We start from the raw sequence: 23,509 nt of genomic DNA, 5'->3' as shown, positions 1-23,509 counted from the left end.
GTCTATGGTTTCAAAAGTTACATATCTATGATTTCTATTATGTTCTATAATAGAAACACAAGTGGGTCTGACCCGGGATCAGAGACAGCAGTTCATGAAAATGACCCAGGATCAGAAACAACAGGTCATGACAATGACCCAGGATCAGAGACTGCAGTTCATGACAATGACCCAGGATCAGAGACAACTGTTCAAGACAATGACCCAGAATCCGAAACTGTTTCTGGATATGACCCAAAACATGATAGAGCAAGAGAATGAACTACAGAACAACAAGAGAATGATGAAGCTGAGCGACAAAGACCATCAACAACTGAGCCAAGACCTTCAGGAACAGAGAAGCCAATTACTGAAGATCACAGTTCAACTGAAGGAAGGAGAGAGAGAACTGGAGCAGATCAAGATAGAGAGAGGCAAGAAAATACAAGAGAAAGACCAGCTACTGAACGAAAGACAGAGTGAACTGGAGAAGATGAAGACAGAGAGAGACAAGACAATACAAGAGAAAGACCAGCTACTGAAGGAAAGACAGAGACAGCTGACAGAAAAAGACAACCAACTCAGAGAAAGTAATCAACTAATGACAGAAAGAGACAACCAACTGAAGAAAATGAATACATTACTGACAGAAAAAGACAAGCAACTGGAACAGAAAGGTGAAGAGCTGAAGATGAGGGAGAAGGAATGTGCTGATGTCATTGAGCAGAGCAACAAACAACAAGACAAACTGAGCCTGGACCTTCAGGAACAGAGAACCCAAGTAGAGAAGATCACTGTTCAACTGGAAGACAGGCAGAGAGAACTGATAGAGAGAGGCAATAAAATACAAGAGAGAGACCAGCTACTGAAGGAAAGACAGAGTGAACTGGAGAAGATGAAGACAGAGAGAGACAAGACAATACAGGAGAAAGACCAGCTACTGAAGGAAAGACAGAGAGAACTGACAGGAAAAGACAACCAACTGAAGGAAAGTAATCAACTACTGACAGAAAAAGACAAAGATCTGCAGAAATGTAATGAACTGCTGACAGAAAAAGACAAGGTACTGGAACAGAAACGTGAAGAGCTGAAGGTGATGGAGAAGGAGTTGGATGATGTCATCACAGAACACCCACAACTTGGTGAGATTTAGATCCACATTAGTCAGTAAATTAAACACATGTAGTGTCATTATAACTAGTGTTAATAATATTATATAGTATTACATCATTATAACGAGTCTGGTAACCTTAATAGATATTGTAAATGTCATTATTACATCATTATACCACAAATAATAAAACCAACTCCCCATCTTGTCTTCAAGGTTCTTTCACGACTCAGCAAATTCTGACAAAGATAAAGATCCACGAAGCAGAGAAATATCTGAAGACTGTGAGGGATGAGTTCGTTAAGAGAGTCTCAGAGGACAATTTGAATTCTCTACTGGACAGACTTCTGACTAAGAACATCATCAATGACTTCGAGATGAAGGTGGTCAGCGAGAAAAATCGCAGGGCAAACAAAGCACGGAGTGTTATTGACATTGTGAGGAACAAAATAAACAAGCCAAGTTCAGAAATGATTGACATCCTTCAAGAGCTGGACCCGAACCTTAGTGACCTCCTGCATGATTATTACATCACCCTCCAGGAGGCAGAAGCCCAGGCCGAGAAGACGATTCAGAGCGACAGTAAGGAGAGGAAATACAAGGCAGAGCAGGAGACGAGGGAGATCTTTGAGAAGGAGTTTAAGGAGTCTCTGAGAGGGAAAGAGGAAACAATCAAAAAGCTTAAGGCACACATTAGTGAGATTGAGGATAAAGTGGCTGAACTGGAGAAACAAATGAGGGAGGAGACGGATGGAGAGAAGAAAAGAGAGCTGGAAGAAGAGCTGAGGAAGGAGTCTGAGAGAAGAGAGGAGCTGGATAGAGTGCTGGAGAAGATTCAAGGGGAGAGAGAGAGTGATAAGAGAGAGATGGAGGAGAAACACAGACAGAAACTAGAGGAGATGAGAAAGGTCTATGAAGACCCCAGGGCGGAAGCAGAAAGAGACCTGATGAAGAGATTCCTTGCTGAGATGGTCAGCGACATCATGACCGCAAAGATGAAGAGGCAGAGAGAGATGGAGATGCAGAGAGAGTTTGAGAAACAGCTGGAGCAGAAGAGCAGAGACATGAAAGAATTTGTCAGCATGTGTCAGACTTTTATTGAGAAGATGGCCCCTTCCTCTCAATAAAGTTCTGAGGGGGTCCTGTTATACATACAGTCAATCTGTAAATGCTCCCTCTTGGCCTAGTCATCAGCAGGCATGGAATATCTTTCCATTGCTATGCTGATGACGCACAACTCTACATGAAAATGCAGTTCCATTGTCATCACCTTCATCCACACTCACCATCTGCCTGGAGGAGATACAGGTCCCCCAGAAAGAGCCTCCAAAAGCTCCAACTCATCCAGAACAGCTGTTACGACCCTGAAGAGAGAGAGAGCTGCGTAAATACGAACACATCACACCCATTCTCCACTCACTGCCCTGGCGTCCCATCTCCTATTGGACACAATACACCCACTCTACTCACTGGCTTCATCTCCTATTGGACACAATACACCCACTCTACTCACTGTCTTCATCTCCTATTGGACACAATACACCCACTCTACTCACTGGCTTCATCTCCTATTGGCCACAATACACCCACTCTACTCACTGGCTTCATCTCCTATTGGACACAATACACCCACTCTACTCACTGTCTTCATCTCCTATTGGACACAATACACCCACTCTACTCACTGTCTGCATCTCCTATTGGACACAATACACCCACTCTACTCACTGTCTGCATCTCCTATTAGACACAATACACCCACTCTACTCACTGGCTTCATCTCCTATTGGACACAATACACCCACTCTACTCACTGTCTGCATCTCCTATTGGACACAATACACCCACTCTACTCACTGGCTTCATCTCCTATTGGCCACAATACACCCACTCTACTCACTGTCTTCATCTCCTATTGGACACAATACACCCACTGTACTCACTGGCTTCATCTCCTATTGGACACAATACACCCACTCTACTCACTGGCTTCATCTCCTATTGGACACAATACACCCACTCTACTCACTGTCTTCTTCTCCTATTGGACACAATACACCCACTCTACTCACTGGCTTCATCTCCTATTGGACACAATACACCCACTCTACTCACTGGCTTCATCTCCTATTGGCCACAATACACCCACTCTACTCACTGGCTTCATCTCCTATTGGACACAATACACCCACTCTACTCACTGGCTTCATCTCCCATTGGACACAATACACCCACTCTACTCACTGGCTTCATCTCCCATTGGACACAATACACCCACTCTACTCACTGGCTTCATCTCCTATTGGACACAATACACCCACTCTACTCACTGTCTTCATCTCCTATTGGACACAATACACCCACTCTACTCACTGGCTTCATCTCCTATTGGACACAATACACCCACTCTACTCACTGGCTTCATCTCCTATTGGACACAATACACCCACTCTACTCACTGGCTTCATCTCCTATTGGACACAATACACCCACTCTACTCACTACTGGCTTCATCTCCTATTGGACACAATACACCCACTCTACTCACTGGCTTCATCTCCTATTGGACACAATGAAAGGTCTAACACTGGAAGGAGTGGAGCCTGCGAGTGGAACCTCCACTCTGGAACCACTGACCGCCTCAAAGCCCCCCCCCCCCCCCCCCCCCCCCCCCAGCTGCCACTCTGCTGTGGAACTCGCCTCCGGACCAGCGGTTGCTGGCAGCTTTTTAATGTTGAGAGAATATTCGATAGGTATTTTATTAATCTGTTTTATTGCTTAATTGCTTTTTTTATGGTCCCAACATATAATCAATGTTATAATCATTATGTTTTTGTCAGTGTACGACTGTACGGAATTATAGCTTCCTGATTCGTCTCACATGTCCAGAGCCTTGAGGCCTGTTCACCGCTTGCCTGACCACCGCTCGTCGGTGGTCAAGTTTATTTTTTTGGTTGTTATTAATAACTAGCCCTGGGTGTGTTTTCGCATTTTTAATTCACTAATACATTCATTATTCATTTGAAATTTGTTAAATTGGAAAAAGGGCTTCGTTAAGACCTCCATATTATTATGGTCAATGCCTGTGTGAAAAGTGGGAGCGATTGGTGCAGGTGGTGAGGAGATACGGCGGTGTTTCTGACACACAGACACACATTCAGACATTGGCTGAATTATAGTAGGATGATGATATTGAATTTCGTTGTTGTTCTTCATGTCTGTGAATTGATTGCATAGGACCTAAATGGAAACAAGACCGCAAGGTGCTATCCCAATTTGGACTGAATGTTTGACTCTGTTGCTTATTACCAAACTATTCAGTCAATCAAAGGTGACCACCGAAAAGGTGGCCACCTCTTCACCTGAAACTGGAGTCTGAATAGACCTTCACTGACCCTGACCTGTCCTCTACGTTCACTGACCCTGACCTGTCCTCTACGTTCACTGACCTGTCCTCTACCTTCACTGACCCTGACCTGTCCTCTACCTTCACTGACCCTGACCTGTCCTCTACCTTCACTGACCCTGACCTGTCCTCTACGTTCACTGACCCTGACCTGTCCTCTACGTTCACTGACCTGTCCTCTACGTTCACTGACCCAGACCTGTCCTGTACCTTCACTGACCCAGACCTGTCCTCTACATTCACTGACCCAGACCTGTCCTCTACATTCACTGACCCAGACCTGTCCTCTACATTCACTGACCTGTCCTCTACCTTCACTGACCCAGACCTGTCATCTACATTCACTGACCTGTCCTCTACCTTCACTGACCCTGACCTGTCCTCTACGTTCACTGACCTGTCCTCTACGTTCACTGACCCAGACCTGTCCTCTACATTCACTGACCCAGACCTGTCCTCTACCTTCACTGACCCTGACCTGTCCTCTACATTCACTGACCCAGACCTGTCCTCTACATTCACTGACCCAGACCTGTCCTCTACATTCACTGACCTGTCCTCTACGTTCACTGACCCTGACCTGTCCTCTACGATCACTGACCCAGACCTGTCCTCTACATTCACTGACCTGTCCTCTACCTTCACTGACCTGTCCTCTACCTTCACTGACCTGTCCTCTACCTTCACTGACCCGGACCTGTCCTCTACGTTAACTGACCCTGACCTGTCCTCTACGATCACTGACCCAGACCTGTCCTCTACATTCACTGACCTGTCCTCTACATTCACTGACCCAGACCTGTCCTCTACGTTCACTGACCCAGACCTGTCCTCTACGTTCACTGACCCAGACCTGTCCTCTACATTCACTGACCCAGACCTGTCCTCTACATTCACTGACCCTGACCTGTCCTCTACATTCACTGACCCAGACCTGTCCTCTACGTTCACTGACCCAGACCTGTCCTCTACCTTCACTGACCCAGACCTGTCCTCTACCTTCACTGACCCAGACCTGTCCTCTACATTCACTGACCCAGACCTGTCCTCTACGTTCACTGACCCAGACCTGTCCTCTACGTTCACTGACCTGTCCTCTACGTTCACTGACCTGTCCTCTACATTCACTGACCCTGACCTGTCCTCTACATTCACTGACCCAGACCTGTCCTCTACATTCACTGACCCAGACCTGTCCTCTACATTCACTGACCCAGACCTGTCCTCTACGTTCACTGACCCTGACCTGTCCTCTACTTTCACTGACCTGTCCTCTACATTCACTGACCTGTCCTCTACATTCACAGACCTGTCCTCTACCTTCACAGACCTGTCCTCTACGTTCACAGACCTGTCCTCTACATTCACAGACCTGTCCTCTACATTCACAGACCTGTCCTCTACATTCACTGACCCAGACCTGTCCTCTACATTCACTGACCTGTCCTCTACATTCACTGACCTGTCCTCTACATTCACTGACCCAGACCTGTCCTCTACCTTCACTGACCTGTCCTCTACATTCACTGACCCAGACCTGTCCTCTACTTTCACTGACCCAGAGCTGTCCTCTACCTTCACTGACCCAGACCTGTCCTCTACCTTCACTGACCCAGACCTGTCCTCTTCCTTCACTGACCCAGACCTGTCCTCTACGTTCACAGACCTGTCCTCTACGTTCACTGACCTGTCCTCTACATTCACTGACCCAGACCTGTCCTCTACATTCACTGACCTGTCCTCTACATTCACTGACCCAGAGCTGTCCTCTACCTTCACTGACCTGTCCTCTACGTTCACTGACCCAGACCTGTCCTCTACGATCACTGACCCAGACCTGTCCTCTACCTTCACTGACCTGTCCTCTACCTTCACTGACCCAGACCTGTCCTCTACATTCACTGACCCAGACCTGTCCTCTACCTTCACTGACCCAGACCTGTCCTCTACCTTCACTGACCCAGACCTGTCCCTCTACCTTCACTGACCTGTCCTCTACCTTCACTGACCTGTCCTCTACCTTCACTGACCCAGACCTGTCCTCTACATTCACTGACCCAGACCTGTCCCTCTACATTCACTGACCCAGACCTGTCCTCTACCTTCACTGACCCAGACCTGTCCTCTACATTCACTGACCCAGACCTGTCCTCTACGTTCACTGACCCAGACCTGTCCTCTACTTTCACTGACCCAGACCTGTCCTCTACATTCACTGACCCAGACCTGTCCTCTACGTTCACTGACCCAGACCTGTCCTCTACTTTCACTGACCCAGACCTGTCCTCTACCTTCACTGACCTGTCCTCTACGATCACTGACCCAGACCTGTCCTCTACATTCACTGACCCAGAGCTGTCCTCTACCTTCACTGACCTGTCCTCTACATTCACTGACCCAGACCTGTCCTCTACTTTCACTGACCTGTCCTCTACGTTCACTGACCCAGAGCTGTCCTCTACATTCACTGACCTGTCCTCTACATTCACTGACCTGTCCCTCTACCTTGGTAAAACCACTCAGCCAAGGACCCTCCATCTCAAGGTCTTAACAGATGCCACGTGACATCAGTTCTCTCCCATCTTCCAGGAGAAGCCCGTGGCAGATGTCAGACCACCTAATGTTCTGATAGTCCAGATGTCAGAACACCTAATGTTCTGATAGTCCAGATGTCAGACCACCTAATGTTCTGATAGTCCAGATGTCAGACCACCTAATGTTCTGATAGTCCAGATGTCAGACCACCTAATGTTCTGATAGAGCCAATGGTCATCCTTTGAAATCCTTTGCATCACGTTGGACTTTTTCCAGAGTATTTCTGTTTGTACAATAATTGTATTGTCTTCATTCTGACTTTATTCAGACACTTGATTTTGTTAACTGGAGCTATATTATGTAATGTGTTTCTGAATCTTATAATATAACTTGAATTAATAAAATGTAATGTACTTTTAATATAGTAAAATGTAATCTACTTTTAATATAGTAAAATGTAATCTAATTTTAATATAGTAAAATGTAATCTACTTTTAATATAGTAAAATGTAATCTACTTTTAATATAGTAAAATGTAATCTAATTTTAAACATCCTACGGTGTCTGTCTCACTTCTTTCAGCTTAAAAAAAGACTCTAGTTCACAGATTGTAGATCTGCTATGTTAAAAATAGAGGGTATGCGTATGACATCATAGAGGGTATGCATATGACATCATCATCATACCCAGAAGTTATGCGGGAACGTCTACTGAGTGGCAAAAGTCCTCTCTGATTGACAGCCCATACATCCAATCAGAAAAGTCCTCTCTGATTGACAGCCCATACATCCAATCAGAAAAGTCCTCTCTGATTGACAGCCCATACATCCAATCAGAAAAGTCCTCTCTGATTGACAGCCCATACATCCAATCAGAAAAGTCCTCTCTGATTGACAGCCCATACATCCAATCAGAAAAGTCCTCTCTGATTGACAGCCCATACATCCAATCAGAAAAGTCCTCTCTGATTGACAGCCCATACATCCAATTAGAAAAGTCCTCTCTGAAACAACATATTGTGATGTCATCATGAGAGCTACAGAGCAGGCTAGTGGAACAACATATTGTGATGTCATCATGAGAGCTACAGAGCAGGCTAGTGGAACAACATATTGTGATGTCATCATGAGAGCTACAGAGGAGGCTAGTGAAACAACATATTGTGATGTCATCATGAGAGCTACAGCAGGCTAGTGAAACAACATATTGTGATGTCATCATGAGAGCTACAGAGCAGGCTAGTGCGAGGCAGTGCAGAACAAACAGGACAAATTAAATGAGGTTCAACTTTCACACAGATAATGAATGTATTTAATGAACCCAGGTGTATTTAATGAACTCAGGTGTATTTCATGAACTCAGGTGTATTTAATGAACTCAGGTGTATTTAATGAACTCAGGTGTATTTAGGCCAACATGAGGCAGTTTGCAAAGACAACACCAAACGTCCCAAAGGGAGAATAATGTCCTAACAGTGACTAACTTGTCTCCGGTCAGTCCTTGGGGTCCAGCTCCGTCCAGCCCTCAGCTCTCTGTCCTTCCTTGGACTGTTTGTTTGCTCTGCCATGTGCTCTCCCAGCTCTGCTGCTGCACGGCCCTCTGGGAGTTGGAGTTCTCTCCCAGCTCTGCTGCTGCACGGCCCTCTGGGAGTTGGAGTTCTCTCCCAGCTCTGCTGCTGCACGGCCCTCTGGGAGTTGGAGTTCTCTCCCAGCTCTGCTGCTGCACGGCCCTCTGGGAGTTGGAGTTCTCTCCCAGCTCTGCCTCAAACACCTACACCGGTCTGTGTGCTGCGCTGCTGTACCAGTGTTGATTTCATCGACTACCTTTTACTGACGGAAACTAAATGGAAACTAAATGGAAACTAAATGGAAACTAAATGGAAACTAAATGATGACTAAATATATTGACAATTTTACACTTGGTTTGCATGCTGGAAATAGCTGCGATGCGCTGCGACGCGTTGAGCTGCGACGCGTTGAGCTGCGACGCGTTGAGCAAGGCACTGAACCCACCCCTGCTCCAGTGGAGCTGCTTAGTGGCCGACAGTATCAGACTGTGGTTGTACTGGTCAGTACAACAGTATCAGACTGTGGTTGTACTGGTCAGTACAACAGTATCAGACTGTGGTTGTACTGGTCAGTACAACAGTATCAGACTGTGGTTGTACTGGTCAGTACAACAGTATCAGACTGTGGTTGTACTGGTCAGTACAACAGTATCAGACTGAGGTTGTACTGGTCAGTACAACAGTATCAGACTGTGGTTGTACTGGCCAGTACAACAGTATTAGACTGAGGTTGTACTGGTCAGTACAACAGTATTAGACTGAGGTTGTACTGGTCAGTACAACAGTATCAGACTGTGGTTGTACTGGTCAGTATAAAACTGAGGTTGTACTGGTCAGTACAACAGTATCAGACTGAGGTTGTACTGGTCAGTACAACAGTATCAGACTGTGGTTGTACTGGTCAGTACAACAGTATCAGACTGAGGTTGTACTGGTCAGTACAACAGTATCAGACTGAGGTTGTACTGGTCAGTATAACAGTATCAGACTGTGGTTGTACTGGTCAGTACAACAGTATCAGACTGAGGTTGTACTGGTCAGTACAACAGTATCAGACTGTGGTTGTACTGGTCAGTACAACAGTATCAGACTGAGGTTGTACTGGTCAGTACAACAGTATCAGACTGAGGTTGTACTGGTCAGTACAACAGTATCAGACTGTGGTTGTACTGGTCAGTACAACAGTATCAGACTGTGGTTGTACTGGTCAGTATAAAACTGAGGTTGTACTGGTCAGTACAACAGTATCAGACTGAGGTTGTACTGGTCAGTACAACAGTATCAGACTGTGGTTGTACTGGTCAGTACAACAGTATCAGACTGAGGTTGTATTGGTCAGTATAACAGTATCAGACTGTGGTTGTACTGGTCAGTACAACAGTATCAGACTGAGGTTGTACTGGTCAGTACAACAGTATCAGACTGTGGTTGTACTGGTCAGTACAACAGTATCAGACTGAGGTTGTACTGGTCAGTATAACAGTATCAGACTGTGGTTGTACTGGTCAGTACAACAGTATCAGATTGAGGTTGTACTGGTCAGTACAACAGTATCAGACTGTGGTTGTACTGGTCAGTACAACAGTATCAGACTGTGGTTGTACTGGTCAGTATAAAACTGAGGTTGTACCGGTCAGTACAACAGTATCAGACTGAGGTTGTACTTGTCAGTACAACAGTATCAGACTGAGGTTGTACTTGTCAGTACAACAGTATCAGACTGAGGTTGTACTAGTGGTCAGTACAACAGTATCAGACTGAGGTTGTACTAGTGGTCAGTACAACAGTATCAGACTGAGGTTGTACTAGTGGTCAGTACAACAGTATCAGACTGAGGTTGTACTAGTGGTCAGTACAACAGTATCAGACTGAGGTTGTACTAGTGGTCAGTACAACAGTATCAGACTGCGGTTGTACTTGTCAGTACAACAGTATCAGACTGAGGTTGTACTAGTGGTCAGTACAACAGTATCAGACTGAGGTTGTACTAGTGGTCAGTACAACAGTATCAGACTAAGGTTGTACTGGTCAGTACAACAGTATCAGACTGAGGTTGTACTTGTCAGTACAACAGTATCAGACTGAGGTTGTACTGGTCAGTACAACAGTATCAGACTGAGGTTGTACTGGTCAGTACAACAGTATCAGACTGAGGTTGTACTGGTCAGTACAACAGTATCAGACTGAGGTTGTACTGGTCAGTACAACAGTATCAGACTGAGGTTGTACTGGTCAGTACAACAGTATCAGACTGAGGTTGTACTTGTCAGTACAACAGTATCAGACTGAGGTTGTACTGGTCAGTACAACAGTATCAGACTGAGGTTGTACTGGTCAGTACAACAGTATCAGACTGAGGTTGTACTGGTCAGTACAACAGTATCAGACTGAGGTTGTACTGGTCAGTACAACAGTATCAGACTGAGGTTGTACTGGTCAGCTCCCAGGTTTTAATGTGTGTCTGTCTGTGTGTTTCTTTGTGCTCAGCTACTACCCTGCAGGGTAAATAAGGGAGAAAAAAATACATTCTGGCCAATCTTAATTGGCGTCTTAACTTTTCTGTCATTCCGGCCAATCACAATTGCCGTCCCCTCTTCTTATCCTCAATGCGTACTTTGCTCACACAAAGCTGGCCATAGGAGGGGCTCCTAAAAACACAGTGCGATGCGTTGTGAGCTTGTAGATCGGCTATTTTCAGCAGGTGTAAAAACAGTCATTACGACGGCATCAAGGCCCGCCGAAATGCATTTTAGTCGACTAAATCAACTGCAGAGTTAGTCGACTAAAACCTTACGATACTTAGTCGACTGTACTGGACCAAACACTAAAACATTCCGGGTGACTAAAACGTGACTAAAACTAAATGAAAACTATTCAAGAGAGACTGACTTACGGCCCCATGGCCATGGACCCTGGCTACACCAGGCCAGGCTACACCAGGCCAGGCTACACCAGGCTGACTTACGGCCAGGCTACACCAGACTGACTTACTACACCAGACTGACTTACTACACCAGACTGACTTACTACACCAGACTGACTTACTACACCAGACTGACTTACGGCCAGAGGCTACACCAGACTGACTTACGGCCAGGCTACACCAGACTGACTTACTACACCAGACTGACTTACTACACCAGACTGACTTACTACACCAGACTGACTTACTACACCAGACTGACTTACGGCCAGGCTACACCAGACTGACTTACGGCCAGGCTACACCAGACTGACTTACGGCCAGAGGCTACACCAGACTGACTTACTACACCAGACTGACTTACTACACCAGACTGACTTACTACACCAGACTGACTTACTACACCAGACTGACTTACGGCCAGGCTACACCAGACTGACTTACGGCCAGGCTACACCAGACTGACTTACGGCCAGGCTACACCAGACTGACTTACGGCCAGAGGCTACACCAGACTGACTTACGGCCAGGCTACACCAGACTGACTTACGGCCAGGCTACACCAGACTGACTTACGGCCAGGCTACACCAGACTGACTTACGGCCAGGCTACACCAGGCTTTAGAGAGACTGACTTACGGCCAGAGGCTACACCAGACTGACTTACGGCCAGAGGCTACACCAGACTGACTTACGGCCAGGCTACACCAGACTGACTTACGGCCAGGCTACACCAGACTGACCTACGGCCAGGCTACACCAGACTGACTTACGGCCAGGCTACACCAGACTGACTTACGGCCAGGCTACACCAGACTGACTTACGGCCAGAGGCTACACCAGGCTACGGCCAGGCTACACCAGACTGACTTACGGCCAGGCTACACCAGACTGACTTACGGCCAGGCTACACCAGACTGACTTACGGCCAGGCTACACCAGGCTACACCAGGCTTTAGAGAGACTGACTTACGGCCAGAGGCTACACCAGGCTACACCAGGCTTTAGACTGACTTACGGCCAGGCTACACCAGGCTTTATCACCAGAGAGACTGACTTACGGCCAGGCTACACCAGGCTACACCAGGCTACACCAGGCTACACCAGGCTACACCAGGCTACACCAGACTGACTTACGGCCAGGCTACACCAGACTGACTTACGGCCAGGCTACACCAGACTGACTTACGGCCAGGCTACACCAGGCTGACTTACGGCCAGGCTACACCAGACTGACTTACGGCCAGGCTACACCAGACTGACTTACGGCCAGGCTACACCAGGCTTTAGACTGACTTACGGCCAGGCTACACCAGGCTTTACTTACGGCCAGGCTACACCAGGCTTTAGAGAGACTGACTTACGGCCAGGCTACACCAGGCTTTAAGAGAGACTGACTTACGGCCAGGCTACACCAGGCTTTAGGGTTAGGGTTAGGGTTAGGGTTAGGGTTAGTGAACAGAGAGACTGACTTACGGCCAGGCTACACCAGGCTTTAGGGTTAGGGTTAGGGTTAGGGTTAGGGTTAGGGTTAGTGAACAGAGAGACTGACTTACGGCCAGGCTACACCAGGCTTTAGGGTTAGGGTTAGGGTTAGGGTTAGGGTTAGTGAACAGAGAGACTGACTTACGGCCAGGCTACACCAGGCTTTAGGGTTAGGGTTAGGGTTAGGGTTAGTGAACAGAGAGACTGACTTACGGCCAGGCTACACCAGGCTTTAGACTGACTTACGGCCAGGCTACACCAGGCTTTAGGGTTAGGGTTAGGGTTAGGGTTAGGGTTAGGGTTAGGGTTAGTGAACAGAGAGACTGACTTACGGCCAGGCTACACCAGGCTTTAGACTGACTTACGGCCAGGCTACACCAGGCTGACTTACGGCCAGGCTACACCAGGCTTTAGAGAGACTGACTTACGGCCAGGCTACACCAGGCTTTAGAGAGACTGACTTACGGCCAGGCTACACCAGGCTTTAGAGAGACTGACTTACGGCCAGGCTACACCAGGCTTTAAGAGAGACTGACTTACGGCCAGGCTACACCAGGCTTTAGAGAGACTGACTTACGGCCAGGCTACACCAGGCTTTAAGAGAGACTGACTTACGGCCAGGCTACACCAGGCTTTAGAGAGACTGACTTACGGCCAGGCTACACCAGGCTTTAGAGAGACTGACTTACGGCCAGGCTACACCAGGCTTTTCGCACGCGTTTACCCTAAACGTGAACCCCACCCGTGCGTTTTTTTGTGGTGCAAACCACTCCAACAACTGGCTTTGTTAGTACCCGTGTGTGTGTGTTTGTGTACCTGTCCCTCAAAAGAATGAGCATGGTTACTAAGGTCACTGACATTACGTCAGACCACAGCTGATCAGGCTATATAAGACCTTGCACCACTCAGTTCACACGGGTGTGATTTCATTACGTCAGACATTACGTCAGACCACAGCTGATCAGGCTATATAAGACCTTGCACCACTCAGTTCACACGGGTGTGATTTCATTACGTCAGACATTACGTCAGACCACAGCTGATCAGGCTATATAAGACCTTGCACCACTCACTTCACACGGGTGTGTTTTTTTAAATAGGACTGGACCTAAATTTGCGCGTGCGCTGAAAAGCCTGGTGTAGCTTGGCCGTAAAACTAAAATCAAAATGTGCAAGAAAGGTTTTGTGTATTCTCAGTTTATCACAAGCATTAGAAAGGAAGGCAACAAAGTTGAACAGGATTCACTGGTCAAGGACACGAGAAGGAACAACAATAAACACCTACAAAAAAACACCTGAAAACATTTAAAAATGTGTCCGTTTGTGCTTTACGTAACATCTTTTACATCTTCTCTTTACGTAACATATTTACGTAACATCTTTACGTAACATCTTTTACATCTTCTCTTTACGTAACATCTTTTACATCTTTTCTTTTCTTTTTTTTTTACAATCCACAGAGTTTTGACTTTGACATTAAAGTTGATCAAAGACAACAACAGCTTAAACATGGAAACGGCACAAACTGCAGGGGAGAAATTCTGTCCAATCATCAGACAATCAGATAAGATCATTAGGATCTTAATTCTGTCCAATCGGACGTCAGATAAGATGTACACTGTACAGTGACAGCCACAGTCTGTCCAATAAGACATGACATATTACAGACATCGGAAGGACCAATAAGGCCTCGTTGGGTCCATCAGCCTTGAAGCAGTTCTGACTGTTCTGACCATAACGCATGGGTCCATCTGTTACAATACTGACCATAACGCATGGGTCCATCTGTTACAATACTGACCATAACGCATGGGTCCATCTGTTACAATACTGACCATAACGCATGGGTCCATCTGTTACAATACTGACCATAACGCATGGGTCCATCTGTTACAATACTGACCATAACGCATGGGTCCATCTGTTACAATACTGACCATAACGCATGGGTCCATCTGTTACAATACTGACCATAACGCATGGGTCCATCTGTTACAATACTGACCATAACGCATGGGTCCATCTGTTACAATACTGACCATAACGCATGGGTCCATCTGTTACAATACTGACCATAACGCATGGGTCCATCTGTTACAATACTGACCATAACGCATGGGTCCATCTGTTACAATACTGACCATAACGCATGGGTCCATCTGTTACAATACTGACCATAACGCATGGGTCCATCTGTTACAATACTGACCATAACGCATGGGTCCATCTGTTACAATACTGACCATAACGCATGGGTCCATCTGTTACAATACTGACCATAACGCATGGGTCCATCTGTTACAATACTGACCATAACGCATGGGTCCATCTGTTACAATACTGACCATAACGCATGGGTCCATCAGGGACTCTGTTTTACAACCAATAGGACATGGAGCTATAGTTCTGGGTGTAACGATATACGGTAACGGTTATCCATGCAACGATTTTAATGCATTTAGTTTTGCAGTGGAAACAACCGATCGTGTCGACACCGAGTGCTTGTGCCATTTTAAGAAGAAGGAAAAAATAAATGAAAGGGGTTTAATTCCTTTCCCATTCCATATCACTACACTTGGTCAATCAGATCAATTTATATCCATAACTCCATTCCAGAAAATATTGTAAACCTGCACTAGTCACACGTTTTACACATATGTATTCGTTTTGGCTAAATAGTTCATTTGAATCGTATCGTATCACCATGAATTAATCGACATGGTCCATGTATCGTATCGTCAACCATGTATCGTATCGTATCGTCAACCATGTATCGTATCGTCAACCATGTATCGTATCGTCAACCATGTATCGTATCGTCAACCATGTATCGTATCGTCAACCATGTATCGTATCGTCAACCATGTATCGTATCGTCAACCATGTATCGTATCGTCAACCATGTATCGTATCGTCTACCATGTATCGTATCGTCAACCATGTATCGTATCGTCAACCATGTATCGTATCGTCAAGTATTATAATTCAAGTCTGTATGACGCAGTACATTATAATAATAATACGTCTGTATGACGCAGTACATTATAATAATAATACGTCTGTATGACACAGCTAATAAACAGTAATGTTATCCAGGAATGTCTTCGTTTGGAGGTTTCTGAAACATTCAAGCTCATTTTAGAGTTAACATACTTTTCTTTCCAAAGTTAACCCATTTTGGGCGGGAACCCCTTTGTGTTTTAAACATTATGTTATACTTTAGCTGTTGAAAAATAGCAGATCTACAAGCTCGTAGTGTGCCACCGAGTGGCGTGCTACGAGCTTGTAGATCTGCTATTTTTAGGTCTGCATAAAATTCGTAAAAATATTTATTTCAGAAAACTGGAGGATTTAGAATATTTTTTTTAAATTTCGAGGTCATGCCTAAATGGGTTAAGAACAGCCAATCAGGCGTGCCTGTTAAGGACAGCCAATCAGGCGTGCCTGTTAAGGACAGCCAATTGCCGATTGGCCGAGGCTGAGACACACACACACACACACGCACTGATTATATTGTAGTTCAGAAACGAGAGCTTTGTGGACATTAATGTGGCATCGAATAAATTAATAAGATAATAAAAGCATCATTCATTTACTGTACTTCCTGCCTGGGTACAATATAATGTATTAAAGGATTGTAATGGACTTTACCCCCTCAGCCACGCTTTTCTCTCAGAGAGCAGCAGACTGGGTGGCTAGGCTAGCTAGTTTCTGTTCTCCCAGAGAGCAGCAGACTGGGTGGCTAGGCTAGCTAGTTTCTGTTCTCCCAGAGAGCAGCAGACTGGGTGGCTAGGCTAGCTAGTTTCTGTTCTCCCAGAGAGCAGCAGACTGGGTGGCTAGGCTAGCTAGTTTCTGTTCTCCCAGAGAGCAGCAGACTGGGTGGCTAGGCTAGCTAGTTTCTGTTCTCCCAGAGAGCAGCAGACTGGGTGGCTAGGCTAGCTAGTTTCTGTTCTCCCAGAGAGCAGCAGACTGGGTGGCTGGGCTAGCTAGTTTCTGTTCTCCCAGAGAGCAGCAGACTGGGTGGCTGGGCTAGGTAGTTTCTGTTCTCCCAGAGAGCAGCAGACTGGGTGGCTGGGCTAGGTAGTTTCTGTTCTCCCAGAGAGCAGCAGACTGGGTGGCTAGGCTAGCTAGTTTCTGTTATCTCAGAGAGCAGCAGACTGGGTTGCTAGGCTAGCTAGTTTCTGTTCTCCCAGAGCGCAGCAGACTGGGTGGCTAGGCTAGCTAGTTTCTGTTCTCCCAGAGCGCAGCAGACTGGGTGGCTAGGCTAGCTAGTTTCTGTTCTCGCAGAGAGCAGCAGACTGGGTGGCTAGGCTAGCTAGTTTCTGTTCTCCCAGAGCGCAGCAGACTGGGTGGCTAGGCTAGCTAGTTTCTGTTCTCCCAGAGAGCAGCAGACTGGGTGGCTAGGCTAGGCTAGCTAGTTTCTCTGGACATCTGTGGTCGTAGTGGCTACATCTGTCATTGAAAAATGATTATTTGTCAGCGATCCTCTTAGTTTTAAGGGTAACTGTTGTATGATTGCAATATTACACGAGTGGGTGTTCTTTATGGTCATTAATGCACTTCTGTGATACCTTTTCGGAACTCACCCTACAGGTGAGTTGCTGCGGCACCGCAGGCGTGCATTAATAACGATAAAGAACACCTTCGAGTGTAACGTTGAACTTCTCCAGAACCCTCCCCACGTCTCCCCACGTCTCCCCACATCTCCAGAGTCCAACAGAAACCTCGTCACACCTCCTCAGATCAACGTTGTAAACGTCCTCACATCGGTGTGTGTGTGTGTGTGTGTGTGTGTGTGTGTGTGTGTGTACTCATGAATAGTCTGGGGCAGGTCGGGCGGCAGGTTGAGTGCTGGTAAGTTCGGCTCTATTCTAACTCTGTCGTCATCATCATCATTTTTCGACCGCGGTCTAGATCATGAATGTCACAACGCCACGCCAGACTTCCCGGTCCTTCATCGCCATCCCCAGTTCCTGCTTTACTGATGCATGTGTCCCTAGCGATGACATCATGTGTCCCTAGCGATGACATCAGGGAACGACAGTTTTCTACCTCTGGTCTGCTTTGAGGCAGGACTCCAGAGAAGAAGGGAAGATATAACCTCATTGTCAGCTCTGTAGCAGTGGCCGGCAAACTGTGTTCTTCTGAATTGGACTAGTGAAGAAACACGGGGAAGGTTGGCGTATATTAGATTAGTCGATGGGTGGACTAGTGAAGAAACACAGGGAAGGTTGTCGTATATTACATCAGTCGATGGGTGGCTCTTCCAAGACAGATTTTGTGCTCTCATTAGAAGGCGGGTGTAAGTGCCATCCAACCGTTTCTCTAGTTTCTTTGAAAGTGTCCATGTCTCGGAGCCATAGAGTAGAATCGGCTCAACGGTCGTCCTAAATATTTTTACTTTTAACATCTTACTAAACTGGGATGACCAGATCTTATGCATGTCATTGCAGGATGACCAGGCCACACCCTTCCTAGATTGAAAGTCCTTTTGGGAAGAAGATATAATATATCTTATATGAACCCAAACACTTGTAGTCATCAACCTGTACAGTAGACTCTGTACAGTAGACTCTGTACAGTAGACTCTGTACAGTAGACTCTGTACATCAACCTGTACAGTAGACTCTGTACAGTAGACTCTGTACAACTCTGTACAGTAGACTCTGTACAGTAGACTCTGTACAGTAGACTCTGTACAGTAAGTACAGTAGACTCTGTACAGTAGACTCTGTACAGTAGACTCTGTACAGTAGACTCTGTACATCAACCTGTACAGTAGACTCTGTACAGTAGACTCTGTACAGTAGACTCTGTACATCAACCTGTACAGTAGACTCTGTACAGTAGACTCTGTACAGTAGACTCTGTACAGTAAGTACAGTAGACTCTGTACAGTAGACTCTGTACAGTAGACTCTGTACAGTAGACTCTGTACATCAACCTGTACAGTAGACTCTGTACAGTAGACTCTGTACAGTAGACTCTGTACAGTAAGTACAGTAGACTCTGTACAGTAGACTCTGTACAGTAGACTCTGTACATCAACCTGTACAGTAGACTCTGTACAGTAAGTACAGTAGACTCTGTACAGTAAGTACAGTAGACTCTGTACAGTAAGTACAGTAGACTGTACAGTAGACTCTGTACAGTAGACTCTGTACAGTAAGTACAGTAGACTCTGTACAGTAGACTCTGTACAGTAGACTCTGTACAGTAAGTACAGTAGACTGTACAGTAGACTCTGTAGAGGATAATGACTTAATCACTTTGGAACTGGTTCTTCTTTTTTTCTCCATTTCGTGGAAAAGCCACGGGATTGGACGGGATTGGACGTGCGAGCTTCCTGCCCGTCAGACCACGGTGGTGACATCATCAGACCACGGTGGTGACGTCATGGGGCTTGCTGCTGGGCAGGGACTTGAGGTACTCCAGGTGTCGCCGGGCGTCCTCCTGGTTGTGTCGGACGTAGTAGACCACGTAGGAGATGAGCATGGAGAACCACAGGAACATGGTGACCAGCATGGCCACGTCCGTGGTCCTCCGAGCCAGATTGCACAGGTCTGCGTCCACCGCCAGCAGGGGGCGCCCCTCCTGGTGGTCGCGGAGCTCCGAGCTGCGGCAGAGCACGCGCGCCGCCGCCTCGTGGTTCAGAGCCATGCCCTGCAACAGTTAGAATGTACAATTTAGAATTTATATTAGAATTTAGAATTTATATTAGAATTTTTAATTTATATTTGAATTTTGAATTTTGAATTAAGAACGTATATAAAAATTAAAAATTAAAAATTAAAAATTAAAAATTAAAAATTAAAAATTAAAAATTAAAAATTAAAAATTAAAAATTAAAAATTTAGAATGCATATTAGAATTTAGAATTTATATTAGAATCTATGTTAGAATATCGAATTTACAATTTACAGTACAGAATTCAAAATTCACAACTTACAACTCACAATTCACCATTTGTCAGCCTTCTGATTGGTCCCTTACTGACCAACCAGAAGGCTCTTTCTGCCTTGTTCCGCCCTGGTTTCACCTTGTTTATGTTGAATTTGCTAAAAACGTCATTGTTGGAAAAAACTAAAAACAAACATGATCTGCCCTGCAGTCACCGTGCTGCACCTGTGATGTTCCTTTTTACTGACACCAAGTTTAAAATAAGAATTTAATTCACAGAATATCAATACGAAGCAACTGAAAAACATGTTATTTCAATGGTAGTGGATGGAGAGAGAGGACTTTTGTCCAACCACGAAACGGCAACCAGTGGGTGCGAAGAGGGGCAGAACCAGGGACTTGACAAAGGGTGAATATAAAATGTACAGTGTAGGATTTAACAGACGTGTACAAATGGAACCAAATGGACCCTAATGGGTCCATTTGGTTCCATTTGTACACTCTGAGTTAAATTAACATTGATTTTACAATATAAATTGGGGGTCCCAGAGATAGAATTACCATTAAATGGGGGTCCGTAGACTAATGCATGTCAAACTGGAGGTCCTTGAAATTAAACGGGTTGAGAATCACTGCTAGAGCCGTAAAAATCTTCTCTTATGGGGGTCCCTGGCATATCATTTCAAATGGGGGTCCGCGGGGCTAATTAGTGTCAATTTGGGGGTCCTTGACGCGAAAAGGTTTGGGAACCCCTGGTCTATAGAGTTCAATGTCTACTTAAAATGATATCTAAGTTGTTGACCTGCAGAGCCTGTTGCAGATCGCAGTCACAGTGCCACGGGTTGGGTTAGAGTTAGGGTTAGGTTAAACTAACTATAACTAACTAACCTGCAGAGCCTGCTGCAGAGCGCAGTCACAGTGCCACGGGTTGGGTTAGAGTTAGGGTTAGGTTAAACTAACTATAACTAACTAACCTGCAGAGCCTGCTGCAGAACGCAGTCACAGTGCCAGGGGTTGGGTTAACTAGGTGTTTACCTGCAGAGCCTGCTGCAGAGCGCAGTCACAGTGCCAGGGGTTGGGTTAGGGTTAGGTTACCTGCAGAGCCTGCTGCAGAGCGCAGTCACAGTGCCAGGGGTTGGGTTAGGGTTAGGTTACCTGCAGAGCCTGCTGCAGAGCGCAGTCACAGTGCCAGGGGTTGGAGTCCACCAGGACGCGAGCCTTGAGACGAGAGAACGCATCCTTATGCACCGACGTGATGCGGTTGTGAGACAGGTCCAGAACCTGAAGAACAATTAGATGAGGTTGTGAGACAGGTTGTGAGACAGGTTGTGAGACAGGTTGTGAGACAGGTCCAGAACCTGTAGAACAATTACATGAGGTTGTGAGACAGGTTGTGAGACAGGTTGTGAGACAGGTCCAGAACCTGTAGAACAATTACATGAGGTTGTGAGACAGGTTGTGAGACAGGTCCAGAACCTGTAGAACAATTACATGCGGTTGTGAGACAGGTTGTGAGACAGGTCCAGAACCTGTAGAACAATTACATGAGGTTGTGAGACATGTTGTGAGACAGGTTGTGAGACAGGTCCAGAACCTGTAGAACAATTACATGAGGTTGTGAGACAGGTTGTGAGACAGGTCCAGAACCTGTAGAACAATTACATGAGGTTGTGAGACAGGTTGTGAGACAGGTTGTGAGACAGGTTGTGAGACAGGTCCAGAACCTGTAGAACAATTACATGCGGTTGTGAGACAGGTTGTGAGACAGGTTGTGAGACAGGTCCAGAACCTGTAGAACAATTACATGAGGTTGTGAGACAGGTTGTGAGACAGGTCCAGAACCTGTAGAACAATTACATGAGGTTGTGAGACAGGTTGTGAGACAGGTCCAGAACCTGTGGAACAATTACATGAGGTTGTGAGACAGGATGAGGTAAATAAAAAATAAACCCTTTTCCATCACGGTTTATCAGGAGCACCGACCACACCACTGAAGGCTCTCTCTCTCTCTCTCTCTCTCTCTCTCTCTCTCTCTCTCTCTCTCTCTCTCTCTCTCTCTCTCTCTCTCTCTCTCTCTCTCTCTCACCTGCAGTGTGGCCTCCACGCCACTGAAGGCGCCCTCGCTCAGCGTCTCCACTGCGTTGTACGACAGGTTGAGTTCTCTCAGCAGTCTGAGGCCGTGGAAGGATCGGTCTGGAACGGAGCCGATCTGGTTGTGGTCGAGACGCAGCAGGACCGTGTCCACCGGGAGGCCCGGGGGAACCTCCTTGAGGCGCGACTGGGAAGGTCAAAGGTCAGTATAGTTAACAAAAAGCATTTGTCAAAGGTTTTCGTCATAGTATTAGTCGACGACATAAATGCTGGTTCTAACCTGTGTGCAGGTGATGTTAACTAAACTAACACCATAGACAGTTGTAGTTCTAACCTGTGTTGTAGTTCTAACCTGTGTTGTAGTTCTAACACTGTGTTGTAGTTCTAATCTGTGTTGTAGTTCTAACCTGTGTTGTAGTTCTAACCTGTGTTGTAGTTCTACCCTGTGATGTAGTTCTAACATGTGTTGTAGTTCTAACCTGTGCTGTAGTTCTAACCTGTGCTGTAGTTCTAACCTGTGTTGTAGTTCTAACCTGTGTTGTAGTTCTACCCTGTGTTGTAGTTCTAACCTGTGTTGTAGTTCTAACCTGTGCTGTAGTTCTAACCTGTGCTGTAGTTCTAACCTGTGTTGTAGTTCTAACCTGTGCTGTAGTTCTAACCTGTGCTGTAGTTCTAACCTGTGTTGTAGTTCTAACCTGTGTTGTAGTTCTAACCTGTGTGCAGGTGACGTTGAGGCCGTGCAGATGCACCGGGTCGGCCCGTTGGCAGAGGCAGCCTTTGGGGCACATGGAGGCTGAGGGGAAGCACAGCGCCATCAGGACCAGGCTCTGGAGGAGAACCACCACAGGCAGGAGGTCTGGGACCGGCATGCTGCTGCATCCTCCGCCCTGGGGGTCCCTGGGGGTCACTACGCCCAGGTGGGGGTCCCTGGGGGTCAGTACGCCCAGGTGGGGGTCAGTACGCCCAGGCGGGGGTCCCTGGGGGAACGAAATAGTAACTGCATCGAAATATAAACGGCAACATTGACTTTGTATTAGTGCTGCACGATTATGAAATTATGACCGATATCCGATTATCTGCAGGGTCATCATATCTGACCGATTCAATCAATCAATAAATAGCCTGCACTCTTTTCCAAGTGTCTGTTTTCACACCTGAATGAGACGAGTACACACATTAAATGTGGAACAATGTAAAGTTTATTTTTACTTTTTACTTGATTTGGCTTTTGTTCTAGACTTAGAGGTACTAGACACTTTTGAACTCCTTTTTTTAATTTTCCTTTTTCTTTCATTGCTGTTGAAAACCGATTAAATAATCTATATATTGATGCCGATGCCGATATGGCATTTTTATGGCCGATTAATCGTGCATTCCTTTTTGTATCGTATCGTTTTGCACTGCAAATAACCGGTTGTATAAATACGAAATACTTGTGCTGTATTTAGCAAATTAAGAAGAAAAAAGAGGGGTTTAATTGCTTTTCCATTAAATATCGCTACACTTGGTCTA

General features: G+C 46.1%; 1 protein-coding gene across 1 annotated transcript; it reads right to left on the bottom strand.

Moving 5' to 3' along the window:
* Window positions 1-19,381: 19,381 nt before the first annotated feature.
* lrrc3b (leucine rich repeat containing 3B) lies at window positions 19,382-22,866 on the bottom strand (the record flags this gene model as incomplete). The annotated part of the gene is made up of 4 exons (XM_079530854.1): window positions 19,382-19,669; window positions 21,062-21,187; window positions 21,993-22,184; window positions 22,711-22,866. The coding sequence occupies 4 exons, from the start codon at window positions 22,864-22,866 to the stop codon at window positions 19,382-19,384; spliced, it is 762 nt and encodes a 253-aa protein (XP_079386980.1).
* Window positions 22,867-23,509: the final 643 nt, after the last annotated feature.

Source organism: Electrona antarctica, assembly GCF_951216825.1.
Source record: "Electrona antarctica genome assembly, contig: scaffold_280, whole genome shotgun sequence".
In the NCBI taxonomy this organism is placed as follows: domain Eukaryota; kingdom Metazoa; phylum Chordata; class Actinopteri; order Myctophiformes; family Myctophidae; genus Electrona; species Electrona antarctica.
Note: the sequence above shows the minus strand (reverse complement) of the source record. Positions and strands in the feature narration are given on the sequence as shown.